Here is a 19,934-nt window from a genome sequence, read left to right on the forward strand (position 1 = left end):
GGCAGCAGAACGTTCTCCACGGCGTCTCCAGACTGTCACGTCAGTCACATGTGCTCAGTGTGAACCTGCTTTCATCTGTGAAGAGCACAGGGCGCCAGTGGTGAATTTGCCAATCTTGGTGTTCTCTGGCAAATGCCAAACGTCCTGCACAGTGTTGGGCTGTAAGCACAACCCCCACCTGTGGACGTCGGGCCCTCATACCACCCTCATGGAGTCTGTTTCTGACCGTTTGAGCAGACATGCACATTTGTGGCCTGCTGGAGGTCATTTTTGCAGGGCTCTGGTAGTGCTCCTCCTGCTCCTCCTTGCACAAAGGTGGAGGGAGCGATCCTGCTACTGGGTTGTTGCCCTCCTACGGCCTCCTCCACGTCTCCTGATGTACTGGCCTGTCTCCTGGTAGCGCCTCCCTGCTCTGGATACTACGCTGACAGACACAGCAAACCTTCTTGCCACAGCTCGCATTGATGAGCTGCACTACCTGAGCCACTTGTGTGGGTTGTAGACTCCGTCTCATGCTACCACTAGAGTGAAAGCACCGCCAGCATTCAAAAGTGACCAAAACATCAGCCAAGAAGCATAGGAACTGAGAAGTGGTCTGTGGTTCACCTGCAGAACCACTCCTTTATTGGGGGTGTCTTGCTAATTGCCTATAATTTCCACCTGTTGTCTATTCCATTTGCACAACAGCATGTGAAATGTATTGTCAATCAGTGTTACTTCCTAAGTGGACAGTTTGATTTCACAGAAGTGTGATTGACTTGGAGTTACATTGTGTTGTTTAATAAGTGTTCCCTTTATGTTTTTTGAGCAGTGTATATATTTGACCTCCACTGCTAACAAAATGTCAGATGCTTTCCACTTAACTAAATCACCATCTATCAGAAGTTGTTTCTTAGAGGATCATTCATAACTTTACACATTTAAACATTGAATGTCCTCTCTTTCAATGGGTTTTAGTTACGAATGCAAAATGGGGTGCTTATGTAGCACGTGCTCAATACTTTATAACCATTTAAAACTAAAATGGCAATTCTCCAGAAAATAAAGGCAAGACTAGGTCGTTATCATAAACTGAGCTACAGCCCCATGGCAAGACAGCCACTTATCGATGATTAACATGTGGCCAACGCAGTGTAGCTTATGGGCGGAGTTAACTGGGTCAACAGGGAGTGGCTAAAGAATAACTCATGTAAATCTAGCACCCCTATGTGGTGACGAAGAATTGTTGCCAGCATCTGGTTGAAAACATTTGGTCGCGGTTATAAAAATGTGAATGTGTTTGCTAATTAGAACATCGCAATATCTGCCTTATTGCCCTTGCAAAAGGTAATGTGACAATAGGCCTGCTTAGGTGGTTAAACTGTTTTGGATGGTTCAAAGGGACATAGAGTTGCTGAGATCAGCCAGGTTATTGTTTCCATTCGGAGATGAAATGCACCGTGGCTCTCTTTTCGTTTGGATTAGCTAGCAAACCTCGGCAGCAGCTAAATCAGGTGAGGCTGCACTCATTCACCGCTAAATTTCCGATGAGTATGACTAAAACCCAGTGACCACAGCTCATAGCCCGATGAGTATGGGGGATATGAACCACAGTTACCCAAACGTATCAGGGGTTCCTGTATGGTCGGCAAACGGGAAGGCAGACTCTACAAAGCATGCCGCTGATTTCCTTTCACATTGTGAAAACGCACACGAAAATGTTCCACAACTGGTGGTCAAATGTAATACAAGCCCATGCCGAATTGAATTGGAGTCCATCAGGGTTAGCGGGATCTCCGTTGGCTCTCATCCCGACGAGGATTCGATTTGCTCGGACAGTGGGTTCGGAGGCTCCCCCGCATCACTTCTACTCAGAAAGTTGTCAAACGCCTCATCGTCTGGGTTGTCACCCGCCTCGTCTTTTGAAGAATACGAGGACGACCGCGGCTTTCCTGATGAGGTTCCCCGGGTGAGTGTGTGCGGGTTAACATTTGTGGAGTGCGCCCCTGTGATGGAGAGGGCCCAACCAATATTATGTTAATGATATCATACTCTATCAGCTGCCATATGATGGGACAGATCAGCATGAGTCTGAAATAATGTAACATTCTGCTCAGGAAGATGCAGGTTTCATTAGATTATATGATTAGAACTAGCTTTGGCTCAACAGTTCTGCTAAATTTAGCCTAAACTACTGGAAATGAGGGCAACGTGTGAGATTTCTCCAGTCCCGGTAAATTTCCACCTGTCATGCCAGTACATCTTATGCCTATTTTATTACTGTGACGGCAAAGAGAAAAGAAGTCCACAATGGCACAAACTCGAAACACGTGTGATCTGTCTCCTAGGTGCCCTCTCTCGCTCCCTCTCCTCATCCCTCTGTATCTACAGACCGAGGCTCAAAGCCTGTCACTGAATAGGCTGAGCTGGGGATAGGCTATTTGTATCATGCTAGCAGCTACATAACATTTTCGGGCATTAAAGAGTATTAGACTGATACAGAGATGATTACAGAATTTCACCCCTGGCAGCACCAGGGTGTTGCATCATGTTTACTAGCCAACACTCCAGTGATATATAGTGAGTATTGTCTACATGAACTAAGGTTTTCCACCCTCTCATTCCCTAATACTACGCAGGCCTCTCCCTTGGCATCCATCATTTATGGAGTTTATCTGCTCTGGCTGCCCACTATCCTACAGTTGACAACATGCAGGAGAGAGGGAATGGGTGATAGAAAAAGGATGGACATAGATGTGTGGGGATATATTAGAGATTGGACAAAGATGGGACAATTATTCTTTGAAATCTCATTGTATTTGAATAGAAAGAAAGTAGTCTACTTCTAGACAACTAAGTTTTGAAGAACAAAAAGGTTTGGTCAACTCCTTCAGGTGTATACTCTCCTTACCTGGGGGGGGGGTTGTAGTTTCAGGTGTAGCTGCAGGCCACTACACTAATGGAGAACAGATTGGGCAAGTATTTCCACATAAATGCATATCCTCATCTATACATACTGGGGGACATGTTTTAGAATATTGTCAAACTACAGAGACCTAGAGCAGAACAACAAACTCAACACTCGATACCATCTACTGCATCTTGCCTATGCCATTCTGTACCATCACCCATTCATATATCTTTATGTACATATTCTTTATCCCTTTACACATGTGTGTATAAGGTAGTAGTTTTGGAATTGTTAGATTACTTGTTTGTTATTACTGCATTGTCGGAACTAGAAGCACAAGCATTTCGCTACACTCGCATTAACATCTGCTAACCATGTGTATGTGACAAATAAATTTGATTTGATTTGAACACCCACTTTGCATACTTAATGTGGTACTTTAACGTGTGGGTGTGGTCTCACATTCACTACATCTTTGATAAAAACAAGTCCAGCAGCCTGTAAATGTTTGATGAATGTGTGCAGCTGTAGCACCAGCTATTAAAAATATTGTCGAGTCAGGCCATTACTGTTCCTGCTGGCCGATATGCGTTAATAGGTAGGTAATGTTAAACGTAGCACCGAGACCCTTTACTTGGCCATTCTTCCCGATTTTCGACTTGGAAGACAACACTTCTTCTAAACTTCCATGTCTAGTTCGTTTGAATTTAGAAAATGCTCCGTTATTAAAATAATTTGTTGGATTACTTCGTGGCACAAAACATTTATTGAATGTAATAATGGAGCATTTTCTAAATTCAAAGAACCCCCTGAAACTAGACATAGACGTTTAGCACGTGTTGTCTTCCAAGTTGGAAATTTTGGCAAGTAAAGGTTTGGTTGAAAATTCTCTGCTACACTTAACATTATCTACCTAATAACGCACATTGGCCAGCAGGAACGGTAATAATGGTCTGACTAGGCAATATTTTTAATAGCTACTGTTGCGTAAGATTCCAGCCCAACCTCTCCTACATGTCTTGGCTCAGTCTAGTAGTCTGTCAATGGCTGTTTCCATAGAGACACTCAGCCATAGGTCAACAAGTTGTGTGACGGAGTCTGAAGTCTGAGGTTGTCTTTCTCATGACGGAGTCTCTCAGTGGAGTTACAAGGGAGTAGGACAGACAGAGAAGGAAATGTAAGCTAGAGGTGTTGCACTGTATGCTAAGGAATGGGGTTGTGAGGTGTAATGTGCACGATTGCTTGCTCTTCCCATGCAGGGCGTCACATGGAAGAAACCTGGAAGTACAGGGACCTTGCCTCCCCTCTCCGTGCCCCCCAAGAAGCCACAGCCCTGGGTACAAGTGGTCGGACATGCAGGTTGGTTCTTTGTCGGGCTATCTTTAATTGGTATTTTGCTGCCTTGATGGTTTTGTGAAGTTAGTGTTTCTTACTGCTAATAAAAATGGCTGTGTAGTACCGAATGTGTTTTGAAAGTATAACATGCATACTTTCCCTCCCCCCTCTTTTGTGGCTGGTGTGCCAGGGAGCTTCCATGCAGGTGACTATGGGATGCTGCTGAAGCGCTACACTGAGGGGGAGCAACAGTGCCTGCAGAGGCTGATGGAGGACTCTTTGAGGCCCTTCGTACCAGGCTACCACGGAGTGGTGCAGCGGGCTGAACAGGACTACAACATGATGGATGACCTGCTCACTCACTTCAACTCCCCCGCCATCATGGACTGCAAGATTGGCACCCGGTGTGTGACTGTGTGATTTAGAGACACTGGGAGCTGGTTTACCCTGACCCAGATTAAACCAACCTCTGGGCTAAAGTGTTCTATTGAGTCCAGGAATAGGCAAACTGGCTCTGGGTGTGTTGTCTTGTGATGAGTATGTATATAATATTCAGCTGTCTGCTCTGTTAGGACATACCTGGAGGAGGAGCTGACGAAGGCTCGGGAGCGTCCACAGCCTCGTCAAGACATGTATGAGAAGATGGTGGACGTGGACCCAGAGGCCCCCACTACAGAGGAGCAAGCCCTACAGGCAGTACTCAAGACCAGATACATGCAGTGGAGAGAGACCCTGAGTTCCACCACCACTCTGGGTTTCCGCATCGAGGGAATCAAGGCATGGATACACACACACAAACAGACAGACAAATGCAGGGAGATAAGTTGGTCAGATGTATTGATCCATTGTGTTTCTATGGCTTAAGTGCTGTATGACCGAGCCAAGGCTGGTGAACGTTGGAAGAGAAATGACATCTTAGTCATTTAGCAGACAGTGGATTTATTTAAAATACTCTTTAAAGAAGTAGGGTTTCAGATGCTAGAAATATCTGAAATGAACTTAAATCATACTTTTACATTTAAAAAAAAGTGTTTTATTATTGTACCTTTTATTTAACTAGGCAAGTCAGTTTAGAACATTCTTATTTACAATGACGGTATACCAAAAGACCTCCTGTGGGGCCGGGATTAAAAATATAGGACAAAATAGGCATCATGACAAGAGAGACAACGCTACATAAAGAGAGACCTAAGACGGCAACAACACATGGTAGCAGCACAAAACATGGTACAAACATTAGTGGGCAATGCTTCCTCATACTATAGCCTGAACCATTAGTTGTCTACAATCTCTTTTTCAATGCTTGAACATTTGAGTGAGAGAGAGAACTTCCCTCTTCCCACTTTTTTCCCTGCATAGTCCTAGAGATAAGGAAGCAGGGATTGACTTTGAGGGTTGCCTGGTGCAAGTGAACTGAGCAAGTAGCTAGCAGCATACCACCCTGAATCCCACTGCTGGCTTGCCTCTGAAGTTAAGCAGGATTGGTCTTGGATGGGAGACCAGATGCTGCTGGAAGTGGTGTTGGAGGGCCAGTAGGAGGCACTCTTTCCTTTGGTCTAAAAACAATGTACCAATGCCCCAGGGCAGTGATTGGTGCTGCCTTTCAGATGGAACATTAAACAGGTGTCCTGACTCTGTGGTTACTAAAGATCCCATGGCGTGAACCCTGGTGTCCTAGCTAAATTCATAATCTGGTCCTCATACCATTATGGCCACCTAATCACCCCCAGCTTCCAATTGGCTCATTCACCCCCCCCTCTCCCCTGTAACTAGTCCCCAGGTCTTTACTCTAAATGATAGTGTTCTCAGTCAACTTACCTGGTAAAAAAAAATAATAATAATGAACTGCTCTGAGGTTGCCCCAGTTGATAAAAAAATACAACTCGAAACAGCAAGGAATTCCACTAGGCGTAGCCTAAAACATATTTTTGGTTTATACCCATTGTTTTGTTTAAGTGGAAGACTGACAATTTCAGACTGTTTTGGGGTTTTCCCATTAGGCAGGTGACTTTTAAAACCGAAAACAACCATACTGCAAGTAATTTCAATAACCTAGCCTATACTGGGCCCCAAGTTTCATAGGAGCGTCTCACGCTTGGCAAAAGTTGCGTGTCCAATGTCGCTAGCAGGTCAGTCAATTTTATTTATTTTTCTGTTTCCTCCCTGTTGTTTTAGGGCCTGAACAGTTATGGCATTTCTGCGTGTAATCAACTATTCCCAAATTTATGGGCAAGTGGCTATAATCTTTGGGAACCCAACAAATATTCCTGACTTGCCCAATAGGCAAGTGCCTTTCAGACCTAAATGTAGTAAGGATGTTGCCAAAATATATTTTAAATTAAGGTGCCCACACGCGTCCTCCACCTGGTAAGTTGACCACTGTTCCAGGGGTTTTCAACTTCTTAATTGTTGCCCTAATAGTGGTAGTAATAGTATTTATTTTTCTATACACAGTTTTTGTTGTTGCACCCATTGTTGGGATTTATGAAGAGACAACCATTTGTCTCCATTTGTGAGTTCTTTGCATTTCTGCATGGTGATGGATGACAAAGGGATTTGACCCAATGTTTATACCCCAGTGAAACGGGAAGCAGTGGAAGGCCAAAAAACAGTTCTTTAAAGGGAGATGTTATTTCTAAGAATATTTAGGGTTGCCAATAATTTAACAAATGTCTTTCTCTGAGCAATATTAGTATAATATAATTTCCAAATGTTTTGGAGCATGCAATATAGCATGGTATTTGTACTGTATGTATTTTGTAGTTAACATTTTTTTTTATCAAGGGTGCCAATAATTTGATGTGACTGTCTACAACATTGTTAAATGCCTGTTTTAGAAGGCTGATGGTGTGTGCAACACAAACTTCAAAAGGACCAAGAGCAGAGAAGCGGTGAAGCAGGCACTGCAGGACTATGTGGATTGCAATGCTCTAATTGTGGTGAGTGTGTGTTGCTCTTAATCTTACCCCCGTCATCCCCCTTCCTCGTTCAGGATTACATTTCCCTTCTCCATTTTCAGAAGGGATATCTAAGACGACTGAAGGAGCTTCGACTGGTGTTGGAGACATCCGACTTCTTCAGGACACACGAGGTAAGCTGTTTTGCACTGCTTTCACAGTATAATTCATGTCTTGATGCTGGTCTATGTATGGAGAGGTGCACACTAACATCTGTCTCTCTCTGCAGGTTGTGGGCAGCTCCCTGCTTTTTGTGCATGACAGTACAGGGAAGACTGGAGTATGGATGATTGATTTTGGGAAGACTGTTCCCCTGCCGCCTCCTCTCACCCTGGACCACCGCACCCCCTGGGAAGAGGGCAACCGAGAGGACGGGTACCTGTGGGGGCTGGACAACCTCATCGACATCCTGACTGACATACTGCCTTACCAGACCTGAACCTCAATCTGACTGACAGAACCTCATCAAAACCAAAACACCCCCTCCCACCTGAACCATACCGTATCTGAATGGTCACGTTTCACCTTAGAGGGTTGGATAACCGAGAGACTGTTCACAAATTGGACTTGGATTCTGTGTTGGTGTTTTTAACCACATCATTAATGACGTTCGGTACGAGTGTTTGTTTTTGTAAGATCGCTTTATAGATTAAAGAAAGCAATGAATTGACCTACGTGACTTCAATGAGGGCCAGCCTACTTTCTGGTAAAGAATGCAGTGATGTGTTCTGAACCTGTCGCCCGTAATAAAGCGTAGTGTGCTATGACAAACTGCTTCTAATGGCTTTAATGTAATGTCAGCTGCATTCATATACCGTGTGTTTATAAAGTCAGCAGACCCCCCCCCTGAATTTAACATTTTGTTACATTACAGCCTTATTCTAAAATTGATTATATAAAATAAAGATATATACACACATACAGTGAAGTCGGAAGTTTACATACACCTTCGCCAAATACATTTAAACCCAGTTTTTCACAATTCCTGACATTTAATCCTAGTACAAATTGCCTGTCTTCCGGCAGTTCGGATCACCACTTTCTTTTAAGAATGTGAAATGTCAGAATAATAGTAGATTTATTTCAGCTTTTATTTCTTTCATCACATTCCCAGTGGGTCAGAAGTTTACAAGCACTCAATTAGTATTTGGTAGCATTGCCTTTACATTTTTTAAACTTGGGTCAAATGTTTAGGGTAGCCTACAACAAGCTTCCCACAATAAGTTGGGTGAATTTTGGCCCATTCCTCCTGACAGAGCTGGTGTATCTGAGTCAGGTTTGTAGGCCTCCTTGCTCGCAAATGCTTTTTCAGTTCTGCCCACAAATTTTCTATAGGATTGAGGTCAGGGCTTTGTGATGGCCACTCCAATACCTTGACTTTGTTGTCCTTAAGCCATTTTCCACAACTTTGGAAGTATGCTTGGGGTCATTGTCCATTTGGAAGACCCATTTGCGACCAAGCTTTAACTTCCTGACTGATGTCTTGAGATGTTGCTTCAATATATCCACATACTTTTCCTCCCTCGTGGTGCCATCTATTTTGTGAAGTGCACCAGTCCCTCCGGCAGCAAAGCACCCCCACAACATGATGCTGCCACCCCCGTGCTTCACGGTCGGGATGGTGTCCTTCGGCTTATTCAGTATTCAGACCCTTTGAGACTCAATTGAGCTTAGGTGCATCCTGTTTCCATTGATCATCCTTGAGATGTTTCTACAACTTAATTGGAGTCTACCTGTGGTACAATCAATTGATTGTACGTGATTTGGAAAGGCACACACCTGTCTATATAAGAACCCACAGTTGACAGTGCATGTCAGAGCAAAAACCAAGCTATGAGGTCGAAGGAATTGTCCGTAGAGCTCAGAGACAGGATTGTGTTGAGTGTACCAAAACATGTCTGCGGCATTGACGGTTCCCAACAACACAGTGGCCTCCATCATTCTTAAACTGAAAAAATTTGGAACACCAAGACTCTTCCTAGAGCTGGCCACCTGGCCAAACTGAGCAATCAGGGGAGAATGGCCTTGGTCAGGGAGGTGACCAAGAACCCAATGGTCACTCTGGCAGAGCTCCAGAGTTCCTCAGTGGAGATGGGGTTGTCCTTCTGGAAGGTTCTCATCTCTGCAGCACTCCACCAATCAGGCCTTTATGGTAGGGTGGCCAGACAGAAGCCACTCCTCAGTAAAATGCACATGACAGACCACTTGGAGTTTGCCAAAAGGCATCTAAAGGACTCTCAGACCATGAGAAACATGGTTCTCTGGTCTGATGAAACCAAGATTGAACTCTTTGGCCTGAATGCCAAGCTTCATGTCTGGAGGAAACCTGGCACCATTCCTATGGTGAAACATGGTGGTGGCAGCATCATGCTGTGGGGATGTTTTTCAGCAGCAGGGACAGGGAGACTAGTCATGATCGAGGGAAAGATGAACAGAGCAAAGTACAGACAGATCCTTGATGAAAACCTGCTCCAGAGCGCTCAGGACCTCAGACTGGGGTGAAGGTTCACCTTCCAACAGGACAACAACCATAAGCACACAGCCAAGACAACGCAGGAGTGGCTTCAGGACAATTCTCTGACTGTATTTAAGTGGCCCGGACTTAAACTTGATCAAACATATCAAATAAGATGTTATTTGTCACATGCACCGATTACAACAGGTGTGTAGACCTAACAGTGAAATGCTTACTTACAAGCCCTTAACCAACAATGCTTTAAAAAAAAAAGTTAACTATAAAATAGAAAATAAAAGTAACTAATAATAATTTAGCAGCTGCAGTAAAATAACAATAGTGAGGCTATATACAGTGGGTACCGGTACAGAGTCAATGTGGGGGGGGCACCAGTTAGTTGAGGTAATATGTACATGTAGGTAGAGCTAAAGTGACTATGCATAGATTATAAACCGAGAGAAGCAGCAGAGTGAAAGAGGTGTCTGGGTAGCCCTTTGATTAGCTGTTCAGGAGTCTTGTGGCTTGGGGGTAGGAAGCTGTTAACTTCTCTGGGATATGTGGGACCTCGCCAACAGCCAGTGAAATTGCAGGGCGGCAAATTCAAACAACAGAAATCTCATAATTAAAACTCCTCAAACATACAAGTATTATACACCATTTTAAAGATAAACTTCTTGTTAATCCAGTCACATTGTCTGATTTCAAAAAGGCTTTACAGCGAAAGCACACCTTGCGATTATTTTAGGTCAGCGCCTAGCCACTGAAAACCATACAGCCATTTTCCAAAGAAGGAGAGGTGTCACAAAGACAGAAATAGCTTTAAAATGAATCACTAACCTTTGATGATCTTCACCGGATGGCACTCCCAGGAGTCCATGTAAGACAATAAATGTGTGTTTTGTTCGATAAAGTTAATCTTTATGTCCAAAAACCTAATTTGGAATTGGTGCGTTATGTTCAGATATGCATTGTCTCAAACAAACATCCGGTGAAAGTGCAGAGAGCCACATCAAATTACAGAAATACTCATCATAAACATTGATCTAAGATACAAGTGTTATACATACGATTATAGATAAACTTCTCCTTAATGCAACCGCTGTGTCAGATTTCAAAAAAACTTTATGTTAAAAGCACACCATGCAATTATGTTAGGTCAGCGCCTAACCACAGAAAAACATACAGCCATTTTTCAACCAAGGAGCGGTGTCACAAAACTCAGAAATAGCATTATAAATATTCACTTACCTTTGATGATATTCATCGGAATGCACTCCCAGGAATCCTAGTTCCAAAATAAATGTTTGTTTTGTTCGATAAAGTCCATCATTTATGTTCAAATACCTCCTTTTTGTTTGCGCGTTTAGTTCACAAATCCAAATTCACATGGCGCAGGGACTTAGTCCAGACGAAAAGTCAAAACCGTTCCATTACAGTTCGTAGAAACATGTCAAACGATGTATATAATCAATCTTCAGGATGTTTTTATCATAAATCTGCAATAATATTCCAACCGGAAAATTTCTTCGTCTTTAGAAATGAAAGGGAACGCAGCTCTCTCTCACGGCCGCAAGCGCGACTTAGCTCATGGCTTTCTGCCAGATCCCTGGTTCAAACGGCTCTTATTCGCTTCCCCTTCATAGTAGAAGCCTGAAACAAGGTTCTAAAGACTGTTGACATCTAGTGGAAGCCTTAGGAAGTGCAATATGACCCTATAGACACTGTATATTGGATGGGAAATTACTTGAAAAACTACAAACCTCAGATTTCCCACTTCCTGGTTGGATTTTTTTTCTCAGGTTTTTGCCTGCCATATGAGTTCTGTTATGCTCACATACTTCATTCAAACAGTTTTAGACTTCAGCTTGTTTTCTATACAAATCTACTAATTATATGCAAATTCGAGCTTCTGGGTCTGAGTAGCAGGCAGTTTACTCTGGGCACCTTATTCATACAAGCTACTCAATACTGCCCCCCAGTCCCAAATAATTTTTTAAGAAGCCTTTTGGACCTTGACTATGCGCTCCGGTACCGCTTGCAGTGCAGTAGCAGAGAGAACAGTCTATGACTAGGGTGGCTGGAGTCTTTGACAATTTCTAGGGCCTTCCTCTGACACCACCTGATATAGAGGTCCTGGATGGCAGGAAGCTTTGCCCCAGTGATGTACTGGGCCGTACGCACTACCCTCTGTAGTGCCTTGCGGTCGGTGTGCCATTCGTCATACCCAAGAAGACTCAAGGCTGTAATCGCTGCCAAAGGTTCTACATCAAAGTACGGAGTAAAGGTTTTGAATACTCATGCATATTTAATATTTCTGTTTTTTTCTCCAATAAAAAAAAATATTTTTCCTTTGTCATTATGGGGTATTTTGTGTAGATAAGAAGAAAAAAACCATTTATTCAATTTTATAATAAGGCTGTAACGTAACAAAATGTGAAAAAATTCAAGGGGTCTGAATACTTTTCGAATGCATATATATATGCATTCGAAAAGTATTCAGACCCCTTGAATTTTTTCACATTTTGTTACGTTACAGCCTTATTATAAAATTGAATAAATGTTTTTTTTCAGTACCAGTCAAAAGTCTCAGTACCAGTACAGTACCAATCAAAAGTTTGGACACAGCAACTCATTACAGGGTTTTTCTTTATTTGTACTATTTTCTATGTTGTATAATAATAGTGAAAACATCAAAACTATGAAATAACACATATGGAATCATGTAGTAACCAAAAAAGTGTTTAAACAAATCAAAATATATTTTACACATGAGATTCTTCAAAGTTGCCACCCTTTGCCTTAATGACAGCTTTGCACGCTCTTGACATTCTCTAAACCAGCTTCACCTGGCATGCTTTTCCAATAGTCTTGAAGGAGTTCTCACATGGCGGTAATGCACCATAACATTGAATGCCAACTGTCAATAAACCCCACAGAAGAGGCGGAGGCAACAACGGTAGCCTGCTAGCCAGGACCACGGGTAGACCGTGTCCTTCTAACGACAGTGAGGGCAAGAATTAGAGGACACAGGGTGCTAGTTAGTTTGTTAGCTAGCTAGGACTCTGGTTCACAGGAGGCAGGATAGGTATTTAGCTAAGGATAGCTAGGACACCGGTAGACGGTGTCCTTTGCCCCTGCTTGTTGGGCACTGTTTTCCTGCTGTTCTGTTAACAACAGCGAGGGCAGGTGTTCAGCAAGCAGGAGCGAAGGACACTGTGTGCTAGTTAGCTAGCAGGCAGGATTGGTAGCTAGCTAGCACACCGATAGACAGTGTACTTCACCCCTAAAAAGTCAGATAATACTTTTATTAAACTTGACCAAAATGTTTATCTCATAGACAATCAGTGGAAATCCAGAATATCAAAAGTGTCGCACAAGCATAAAGATGGCATGCTCGAGGGGGGGTGTTCATGCAGGAACCAGTGGGATGCTCGAGGGGGAGGACGTTCATGCAGAAACCAATGGGATGCTCGAGAGGGGGCATTGTAGGAAGATGTAGGAATGCCCACATGCAGGAACGGCCACATGCAATCACAAATGGATTAAAGTTGGACAATTCCATAAAATTCTTGAAAAACTAGTAGGTTGCTAGAAAGAGTAGGGTATTAAACATAGCTGCTAATTTGTCAGGAAAAATATGAAATTCTATGGGAGCTTGTGTGACACACACACACACACAGTGGACAGAGGCTTAGAGCACTGAGCACTGTTCATTTGGGATATGTGAACTGGCTCATTGACACTGAAGAGAGGTAAGTATTCTGTTTTTCCTCTACAAGTTATTCCCTGATTTCTCTGGAATGTGATTTAGCATATGCAGATGATGGCTAAGAAATTGTATTATTGTGTCTGCTGTCCACAACAGAACGTCAGTGATGACTGATAACATAGTCTAATGACTTATTGACAAGAGTTATCCAGCTGTTTTGTGAGTGGTCATGATTGATGGATGCTTTTGGAAATTTTTCTGATGGTCTTGACCACAGATAGATAGCCTGCTGTAGTTGTTATGTGCTGGCATTAGGCCTGTAGGCACTAACCTGTGGGGGTTAGCCAAGACACTTTTGCAACAATAACGTTTTACAACCTGTTCTCTAAAGATGACCAGAAGAATGGTCACTGATTTGGTTGATACATGCATTATGGTCGGGATGTTAAAATTGATTGATATTAATGGAATAAGGTCTTGCAGAAAAAAGCAATTGATGACATTTCATGAATAAATTCCTTCAACATTAATTTCTTCAATCTGTGCTATTCAGAGCAACCCAGAGCTCCGAATCCCAGTGCAGCACAATGCAGCTATGTGTTAACAAGGAGAACATTGACCACACTCACATTAACAATCAGCCCTCTATTCCTCAGTGCCAGAGCATATAGCCCGTGCTTCTCCTAGCCTGGCTCTGGACAGTCCCTCCTCTCATATAGTGAAGCCTTAGCTCAGTTAAACCAGGCAACGAGTTTTGCTCGTGTTAGGGCTGAACAAGGGTGCCTAGTACTACCACACATGCTTACTAATTTCTCTCCCCCTAATTCTCAGTTGTACATTTTCAAGCCAGTCTGGTCATACATTCTCCCATAGCTGCCATTGAACATACCAACCATCACCTCTGTCCAACACACTCTATTTCTCAGGTGGAGTTGCTGTGCCCCCCCCCCCAGCAGTGACACTCTCTCTGCCATGGCCTCCTGTATCACTGCCCACAAGGGCTGGTTTGGTGAGAGGGGGGTTCACCAGGGGGTTGGGCTGGACATCCTCTTCAGTGGCAGGGACTTTGACACACCAGATCTGTACTCCCCAAATGACACTAAACAACCTCAGGAGGCCAAGTCACACTATGCCTGTCCCAGGGCCCCCCAGAGGTCCCTGCATGGCTGGGGCACATACAGCCCCCCTCCGCAGATGTCCAGCCCCAGCACTGAGAGAAGAGGGGGGGCATCCTCTTCTGCCAGGCCTGTCTCCCTCAACCAGTGCCAGGGCTACCATGCCCACACCCTGCCCCTGCCCCACAGAGCCCTGGCTGTCTTCAGACCCAGGTGAGTAACAGACAGGGGGAGTAAGGAAGTGAGGGAGGGACACCTTGGTGGGTAAGACACCTGGCGGGAGTGAGAGACAGGAAGGGGGGCAAAAAGGGAGGGTGGAAAGGGACACACAGGTGAGAGACAGGCATAGTGAGACAGAGACCATAGTGGGAGGGACCCTGGTATAGATTGATGTGTGTAATGATTCCGGGTCAGCTGAGAGCTGCAGAGTCCCACATGGGGGGACCACAACCTTCGTGTGACACATAACTGTAACATACAAACACACTGGGTGCGGCATCGGGTTAGCAATAAGTGATTGGATTAATGCTTGGATAAGTCTCAATAATGTCGACATTTCTCTATGTGTCCCATGTGCGAGTTTGCACATCTGCACTGTGTGTGCATTTCTTTGGTGTGTTTGTTTGTACTGCTGTGTCTGTCTATGTTTGTGCTGTACCCGTGGTTCTGAGATGTGTGTATTTGTTTTGCCTGCAGTGTCTACAGCAGCACTCAGGGATTTAAGACTACCACAGTGGACAAACCTCGCATGCTCAGAGCCACTATCAGATCTCGCCCCTCGGACCCTAACCAGTCTGGCCGACAGCAGAGCCAGCACCAGAGCCAGGACCAGCACCAGAGTCAGCCTTTCCAGCACCAGCAGCAGCCCAGACCAAACCAGCAGCAGCACCAGCGAAGCCTAAGCCCCAAGCTTCTCTACCAACCAAGCCTTCGTCCCAAGCCGGTCTACCAGCCAAGCCTCAGTCCCACTCTTCCTGTCTATAGGAGACTCACAACCTGGCAGCACAAGGACAACACCAACATAGACAGCAACACCATCAAGACCAACAACAGCTCTCACAGTAACAGCATCAAGAGGTTAGTTTGAGCGTAAGAGAGAGAGAGTGAGAGAACGTTATTCTATATTATTTCAGTTATTGCAGTTCTATAGTGCATGTATCAAGTACTTACTTCATTAATGTGTAATTCATTGATTTGTAATTTGATTCTACTTCTATAATGTATAGAGAAAAGGCTATGTGATCTGAGTTGACAAAGGAAGGTTCCAAGAAAATGTCTATTGAGTTGATCCAAACAGGATTTGCAGTGTGTTGAGATGATTAATTACTGAGTAACTGTGCGGTACCACTCTGTAATCAGACAGGTGGACATGACGTCCCAGAATGTGTTTGGTCAGCCACGTGTCCTGGCCTCGCTGCGGGGACCTCCCTCTCCGCGACAGACCCGCAAGACAACAAATCTAGAGGAGGAACTGAGGAGGCTCATCATAATGGACAACACATCAGAGGAATCAGGGAGGGATGCAGTGAGTTAAGACCTCAACACACATCATAGAGGCACAAGTGTTGAATATTGTTCTAACATACTCAAATTCAATATGAGTACGAACCTTACAGATGTGATTTTCCTGTGTTTTATATATATTTCCACACTATGAGGTTGGAATAATACTGTGAAATTGTGAAAATGATGATAATGCCCTTTTAGTGTAAGAACTGTTTGAAAAGACCGCTTGAAATTGAAATTTCAGTCTGTCTTGTGGGAAGGCGTTTTGGCCTGCCTGGTGACATCATAAGTGACCAATAAGAAAGAGAGTTCCAAACCTCTCTGCCAATAACAGGTCGTTTTCAGTTTTTCCATTAACACTCAGACCACTCCCAGACAGTCCTTGCTTGCTTGAGAAATTGCTCTTTGCTAAGAAGCTATTTTCATTTTATTTTGACAATTTTAATTGAAAACAATCCCAGTAAGGTCCTTAATTGTTACCCAGAAATTATTTGATATTAAGAACAGCTGCATTGAACCTTTAAAGTTCAAGATTATGTCCATGTACACATTTAACTGACCACAGCTCATTTTGCTTCTGTTCCCTAGTACTCCTGTCATAGCCTCTCTACAGAGATCAGTCTAGGCAGTGGTCCCATGGACTACAGTCTGGCCTGTTCCCCAGTGTCTGACTGCTCAGAGTTGGCAGGGCTGGAGGACCTGTCTGCCTCTGAGCTGTCCCTGACAGAGGGCTGGGACTCTGGGCACATCCCCCTACCGGACCCTGCAGGGAGCCTGAAGTGGAGCAACCTGGTCAACACTGCCAAGGCCTATGAGGGTAGGAGAGTATGTGTGCAAGAAGCATGTCCATGTGCCTGAACTTGCCTATGAATGCTTGTGAGATGCATGGCATTTAAGACTAAATGAGAATATGCAGGGATTTGTGACATCAGTGTATGGTGCATTTATGTTTCATGTTTGTAGCACAGAGGACAGTGGAGCCCATTCCCCCCAGTAAGTCCATGAAGCATGGATCAAAGGGTGGACCCACGGCTTGCCCACCCAATTACTACCCTCCTCAGGACTACAATTTCCAGCCTGTAATAAGAAGGTACTGTACACACATTCTCTCTCCCTATGGTTCCATTCCCTTTACTTTGCGGATATACACACATAATGGCTCTACTCTGACTTAATGAAACTGTGGGTCCTGTAAGATCTGGCTATTAATTCTCAAAGGCACATGGGAATAGTATGGAGTGTGCCATTATGGAGTTGTATATTTTAATTCACCTTCAGCACATAATCTTTTCCCCCATGAAGCTTGTGTTGAAGTTATTCTGTATTAACAAGATGTTTTGCTTCTCTAAAGCGAAGTGACCAGTGATCTGTCTGATAGACTTCACGACCTGGAGGTGCTGCTGAGACACTTGGAGAGCAACCTGGAAAAGGTGAGACATTTCTATCTCAGATACACAACCCCCATCTGTCATCATTAAATCCATGTGTTGACCACCTCAGCATCTCTTTTTAAATAACCCCAATGACCTCTCTCTCTCTTTGTCTCTCTCTGTGACGGTCAGGAGAAGCAGGACAGGATAGCCCTGATGGGGGAAGTGACGATTCTGAGGGAGACCAACCAGCGCCTGTGGGAGGAGTCTCTTTCATCTAATGAAAAGCTCTGTAAACTCAGCCTGTTGTTCAACGTGGCCCCAGGAATGGTGCCTAGAGAGAGAGAATGACCAACAACACTAAGAGGAGAGAGGGATAACTTGAACAGAGGGGTGGAGGACTGTCTGCAAAATGTGATCAGAGATTGAGGATATATAAACTCAGCAAAAAAATAAACGTCCTCTCACTGTCAACTGTGTTTATTTTCAGCAAAATTAACATGTGTAAATATTTGTATGAACATAACAAGATTCAACAACTGAGACATAAACTGAACAAGTTCCACAGACATGTGACTAACAGAAATGGAATAATGTGTCCTTGAACAAAGTGGAAATCACGCATTGTCATGCTGGAGGGTCTTGTCAGGATGAGCCTGCAGGAAGGGTACCACTTGAGGGAGGAGGATGTCTTCCCTGTAATGCACAATATTGAGATTGCCTGCAATGACAAAAATCTCTGTCCGATGACGCTGTGACACACCGCCCCAGACCATGACGGACCCTCCACCTCCAAATCGATCCCACTCCAGAGTACAGGCCTCGGTGTAACGCTCATTCCTTCGACGATAAATGCGAAACCGACCATCAACCCTGGTGAGACAAACTGCGACTCGTCAGTGAAGAGCACTTTTTGCCAGTCCTGTCTGGTCCAGCGACGGTGGGTTTGTGCCCATAGGCGAAGTTGTTGCTGGTGATGTCTGGTGAGGACCTGCCTTACAACAGGCCTACAAGCCCTCAGTCCAGCCTCTCTCAGCTTATTGCGAACAGTCTCAACACTGATTGAGGGATTGTGCGTTCATGGTGTAACTCAGGCAGTTGTTGTTGCCATCCTGTACCTGTCCCACAGGTGTGAGGTTCGGATATACCGATCCTGTGCAGGTGTTTTTACACGTGGTCTGCCACTGCGAGGATGATCAGCTGTCCGTCCTGTCTCCCTGTAGCGCTGTCTTAGGCGTCTCACAGTATGGACATTGCAATTTATTGCCCTGGCCACATCTGCAGTCCTCATGCCTCCTTGCAGCATGCCTAAGCCACGTTCACGCAGATGAGCAGGGACCCTGGGCATCTTTCTTTTGGTGTTTTTCAGAGTCAGTAGAAAGGCCTCGTTAGTGTCCTAAGTTTTCATAACTGTGACCTTAATTGGCTACCGTCTGTAATCTGTTAGTTTCTTAACGACCGTTCCACAGGTGCATGTTCATTAATTGTTTATGGTTCATTGAACAAGCTTCGGAAACAGTGTTTAAACACTCTACAATGAATATCTGTGAAGTTATTTGGATTTTTATTAATTATCTTTGAAAGACATGGTCCTGAAAAAGGGAGGTTTCTTTTTTTGCTGAGTTTATATACAAATATATACTGTATATACAGTACCAGTCAAAAGTTTGGACACACCTACTCATTCCAGGGTTTTTCTTTATTTGAACTATTTTCTACATCGTAGAATAATAGTGAAGACATCAGAACTATAAATAACACATATGGAATCATGTAGTAACCAAAAAAGTGTTAAACTAATCAAAATATATTTTATACTTGAGAATCTTCAACGTTGCCACCCTTTGCCTTGATGACAGCTTTGCACACTCTTGGCATTCTCTCAACCAGCTTCACCTGGTGACTACCAAATTGAATTACTAGCACTGTGAATATACTTTAACCTGAGATGCCCAAAGTCAAGTAATAATCACTTTTAAAGGACTACTAAGTATACTTAGTTTGAGGGCCAGTGGCCTTGACTTTAGATTATGAAAAACTGAGTTACATAATGTGATTTTTTCAAATAATTAATTTTGAATAATCTAAAATACTATATTGTGTGGTATTTAAAATAAATGTTAACTCATCTCAAATAACTCAACAAAGTAGTAATAACAATTTAAGAACTTTTATTTACAGAACATACACTACATGACCAAAGGTATGTGGACATCTCTTCAAATGAGTGGATTCGGCTATTTCGGCCACACCCATTGCTGACAGGTGTATAAACTCGAGCACACTGCCATGCAATCTCCATAGACAAACATTGGCAGTAGAATGGCCCCTACTGAAGATCTCAGTGACTTTCAACGTGGCACCGTCATAGGATGCCACCTTTCCACAAAGTCAGTTTGCGAAGTCAGCTGCGAAGTAGTAGGCCACACAAACTCACAGAATGGGACCGCTGAGTGCTGTTGCGCGTAACAATTGTCTGTCCTCGGGTGGTTTGTCGAGATCAGTGTGGAAGAACTTGACTGGCCTGTGCAGAGCCCTGACCTCAACCCCATTGAACACCTTTGGGATTAATTGGAACACTGACTGCAAGCCAGGCC

At 43.9% G+C, this 19,934-nt stretch overlaps 2 protein-coding genes across 3 annotated transcripts; both read left to right on the forward strand.

Moving 5' to 3' along the window:
- Nucleotides 1–1,179: 1,179 nt before the first annotated feature.
- On the forward strand, nt 1,180–7,953 carry LOC112257695 (inositol-trisphosphate 3-kinase C). 2 transcript variants are annotated; one of them, XM_024431475.2, is made up of 7 exons: nt 1,180–1,948; nt 4,150–4,249; nt 4,416–4,629; nt 4,798–5,002; nt 7,063–7,164; nt 7,245–7,316; nt 7,412–7,953. In XM_024431475.2, exons 1-7 carry the CDS (start codon nt 1,568–1,570, stop codon nt 7,619–7,621), a joined length of 1,284 nt encoding a protein of 427 aa, XP_024287243.1. In that variant the 5' UTR covers nt 1,180–1,567; the 3' UTR covers nt 7,622–7,953. The 2 variants fall into 2 exon arrangements, with proteins under 2 accessions (XP_024287243.1, XP_024287244.1); XM_024431476.2 differs by having other exon boundaries at nt 1,184–1,493.
- Nucleotides 7,954–13,114: 5,161 nt separating this feature from the next.
- Nucleotides 13,115–17,844, forward strand: LOC112259343. Its single transcript, XM_024434054.1, has 8 exons — nt 13,115–13,389; nt 14,273–14,674; nt 15,158–15,538; nt 15,821–15,986; nt 16,556–16,784; nt 16,931–17,057; nt 17,319–17,397; nt 17,530–17,844. Exons 2-8 carry the CDS (start codon nt 14,319–14,321, stop codon nt 17,686–17,688), a joined length of 1,497 nt encoding a protein of 498 aa, XP_024289822.1. The 5' UTR covers nt 13,115–13,389; nt 14,273–14,318; the 3' UTR covers nt 17,689–17,844.
- Nucleotides 17,845–19,934: the final 2,090 nt, after the last annotated feature.

Source organism: Oncorhynchus tshawytscha, linkage group LG09 (genome assembly GCF_018296145.1).
Source record: "Oncorhynchus tshawytscha isolate Ot180627B linkage group LG09, Otsh_v2.0, whole genome shotgun sequence".
NCBI lineage: Eukaryota > Metazoa > Chordata > Actinopteri > Salmoniformes > Salmonidae > Oncorhynchus > Oncorhynchus tshawytscha.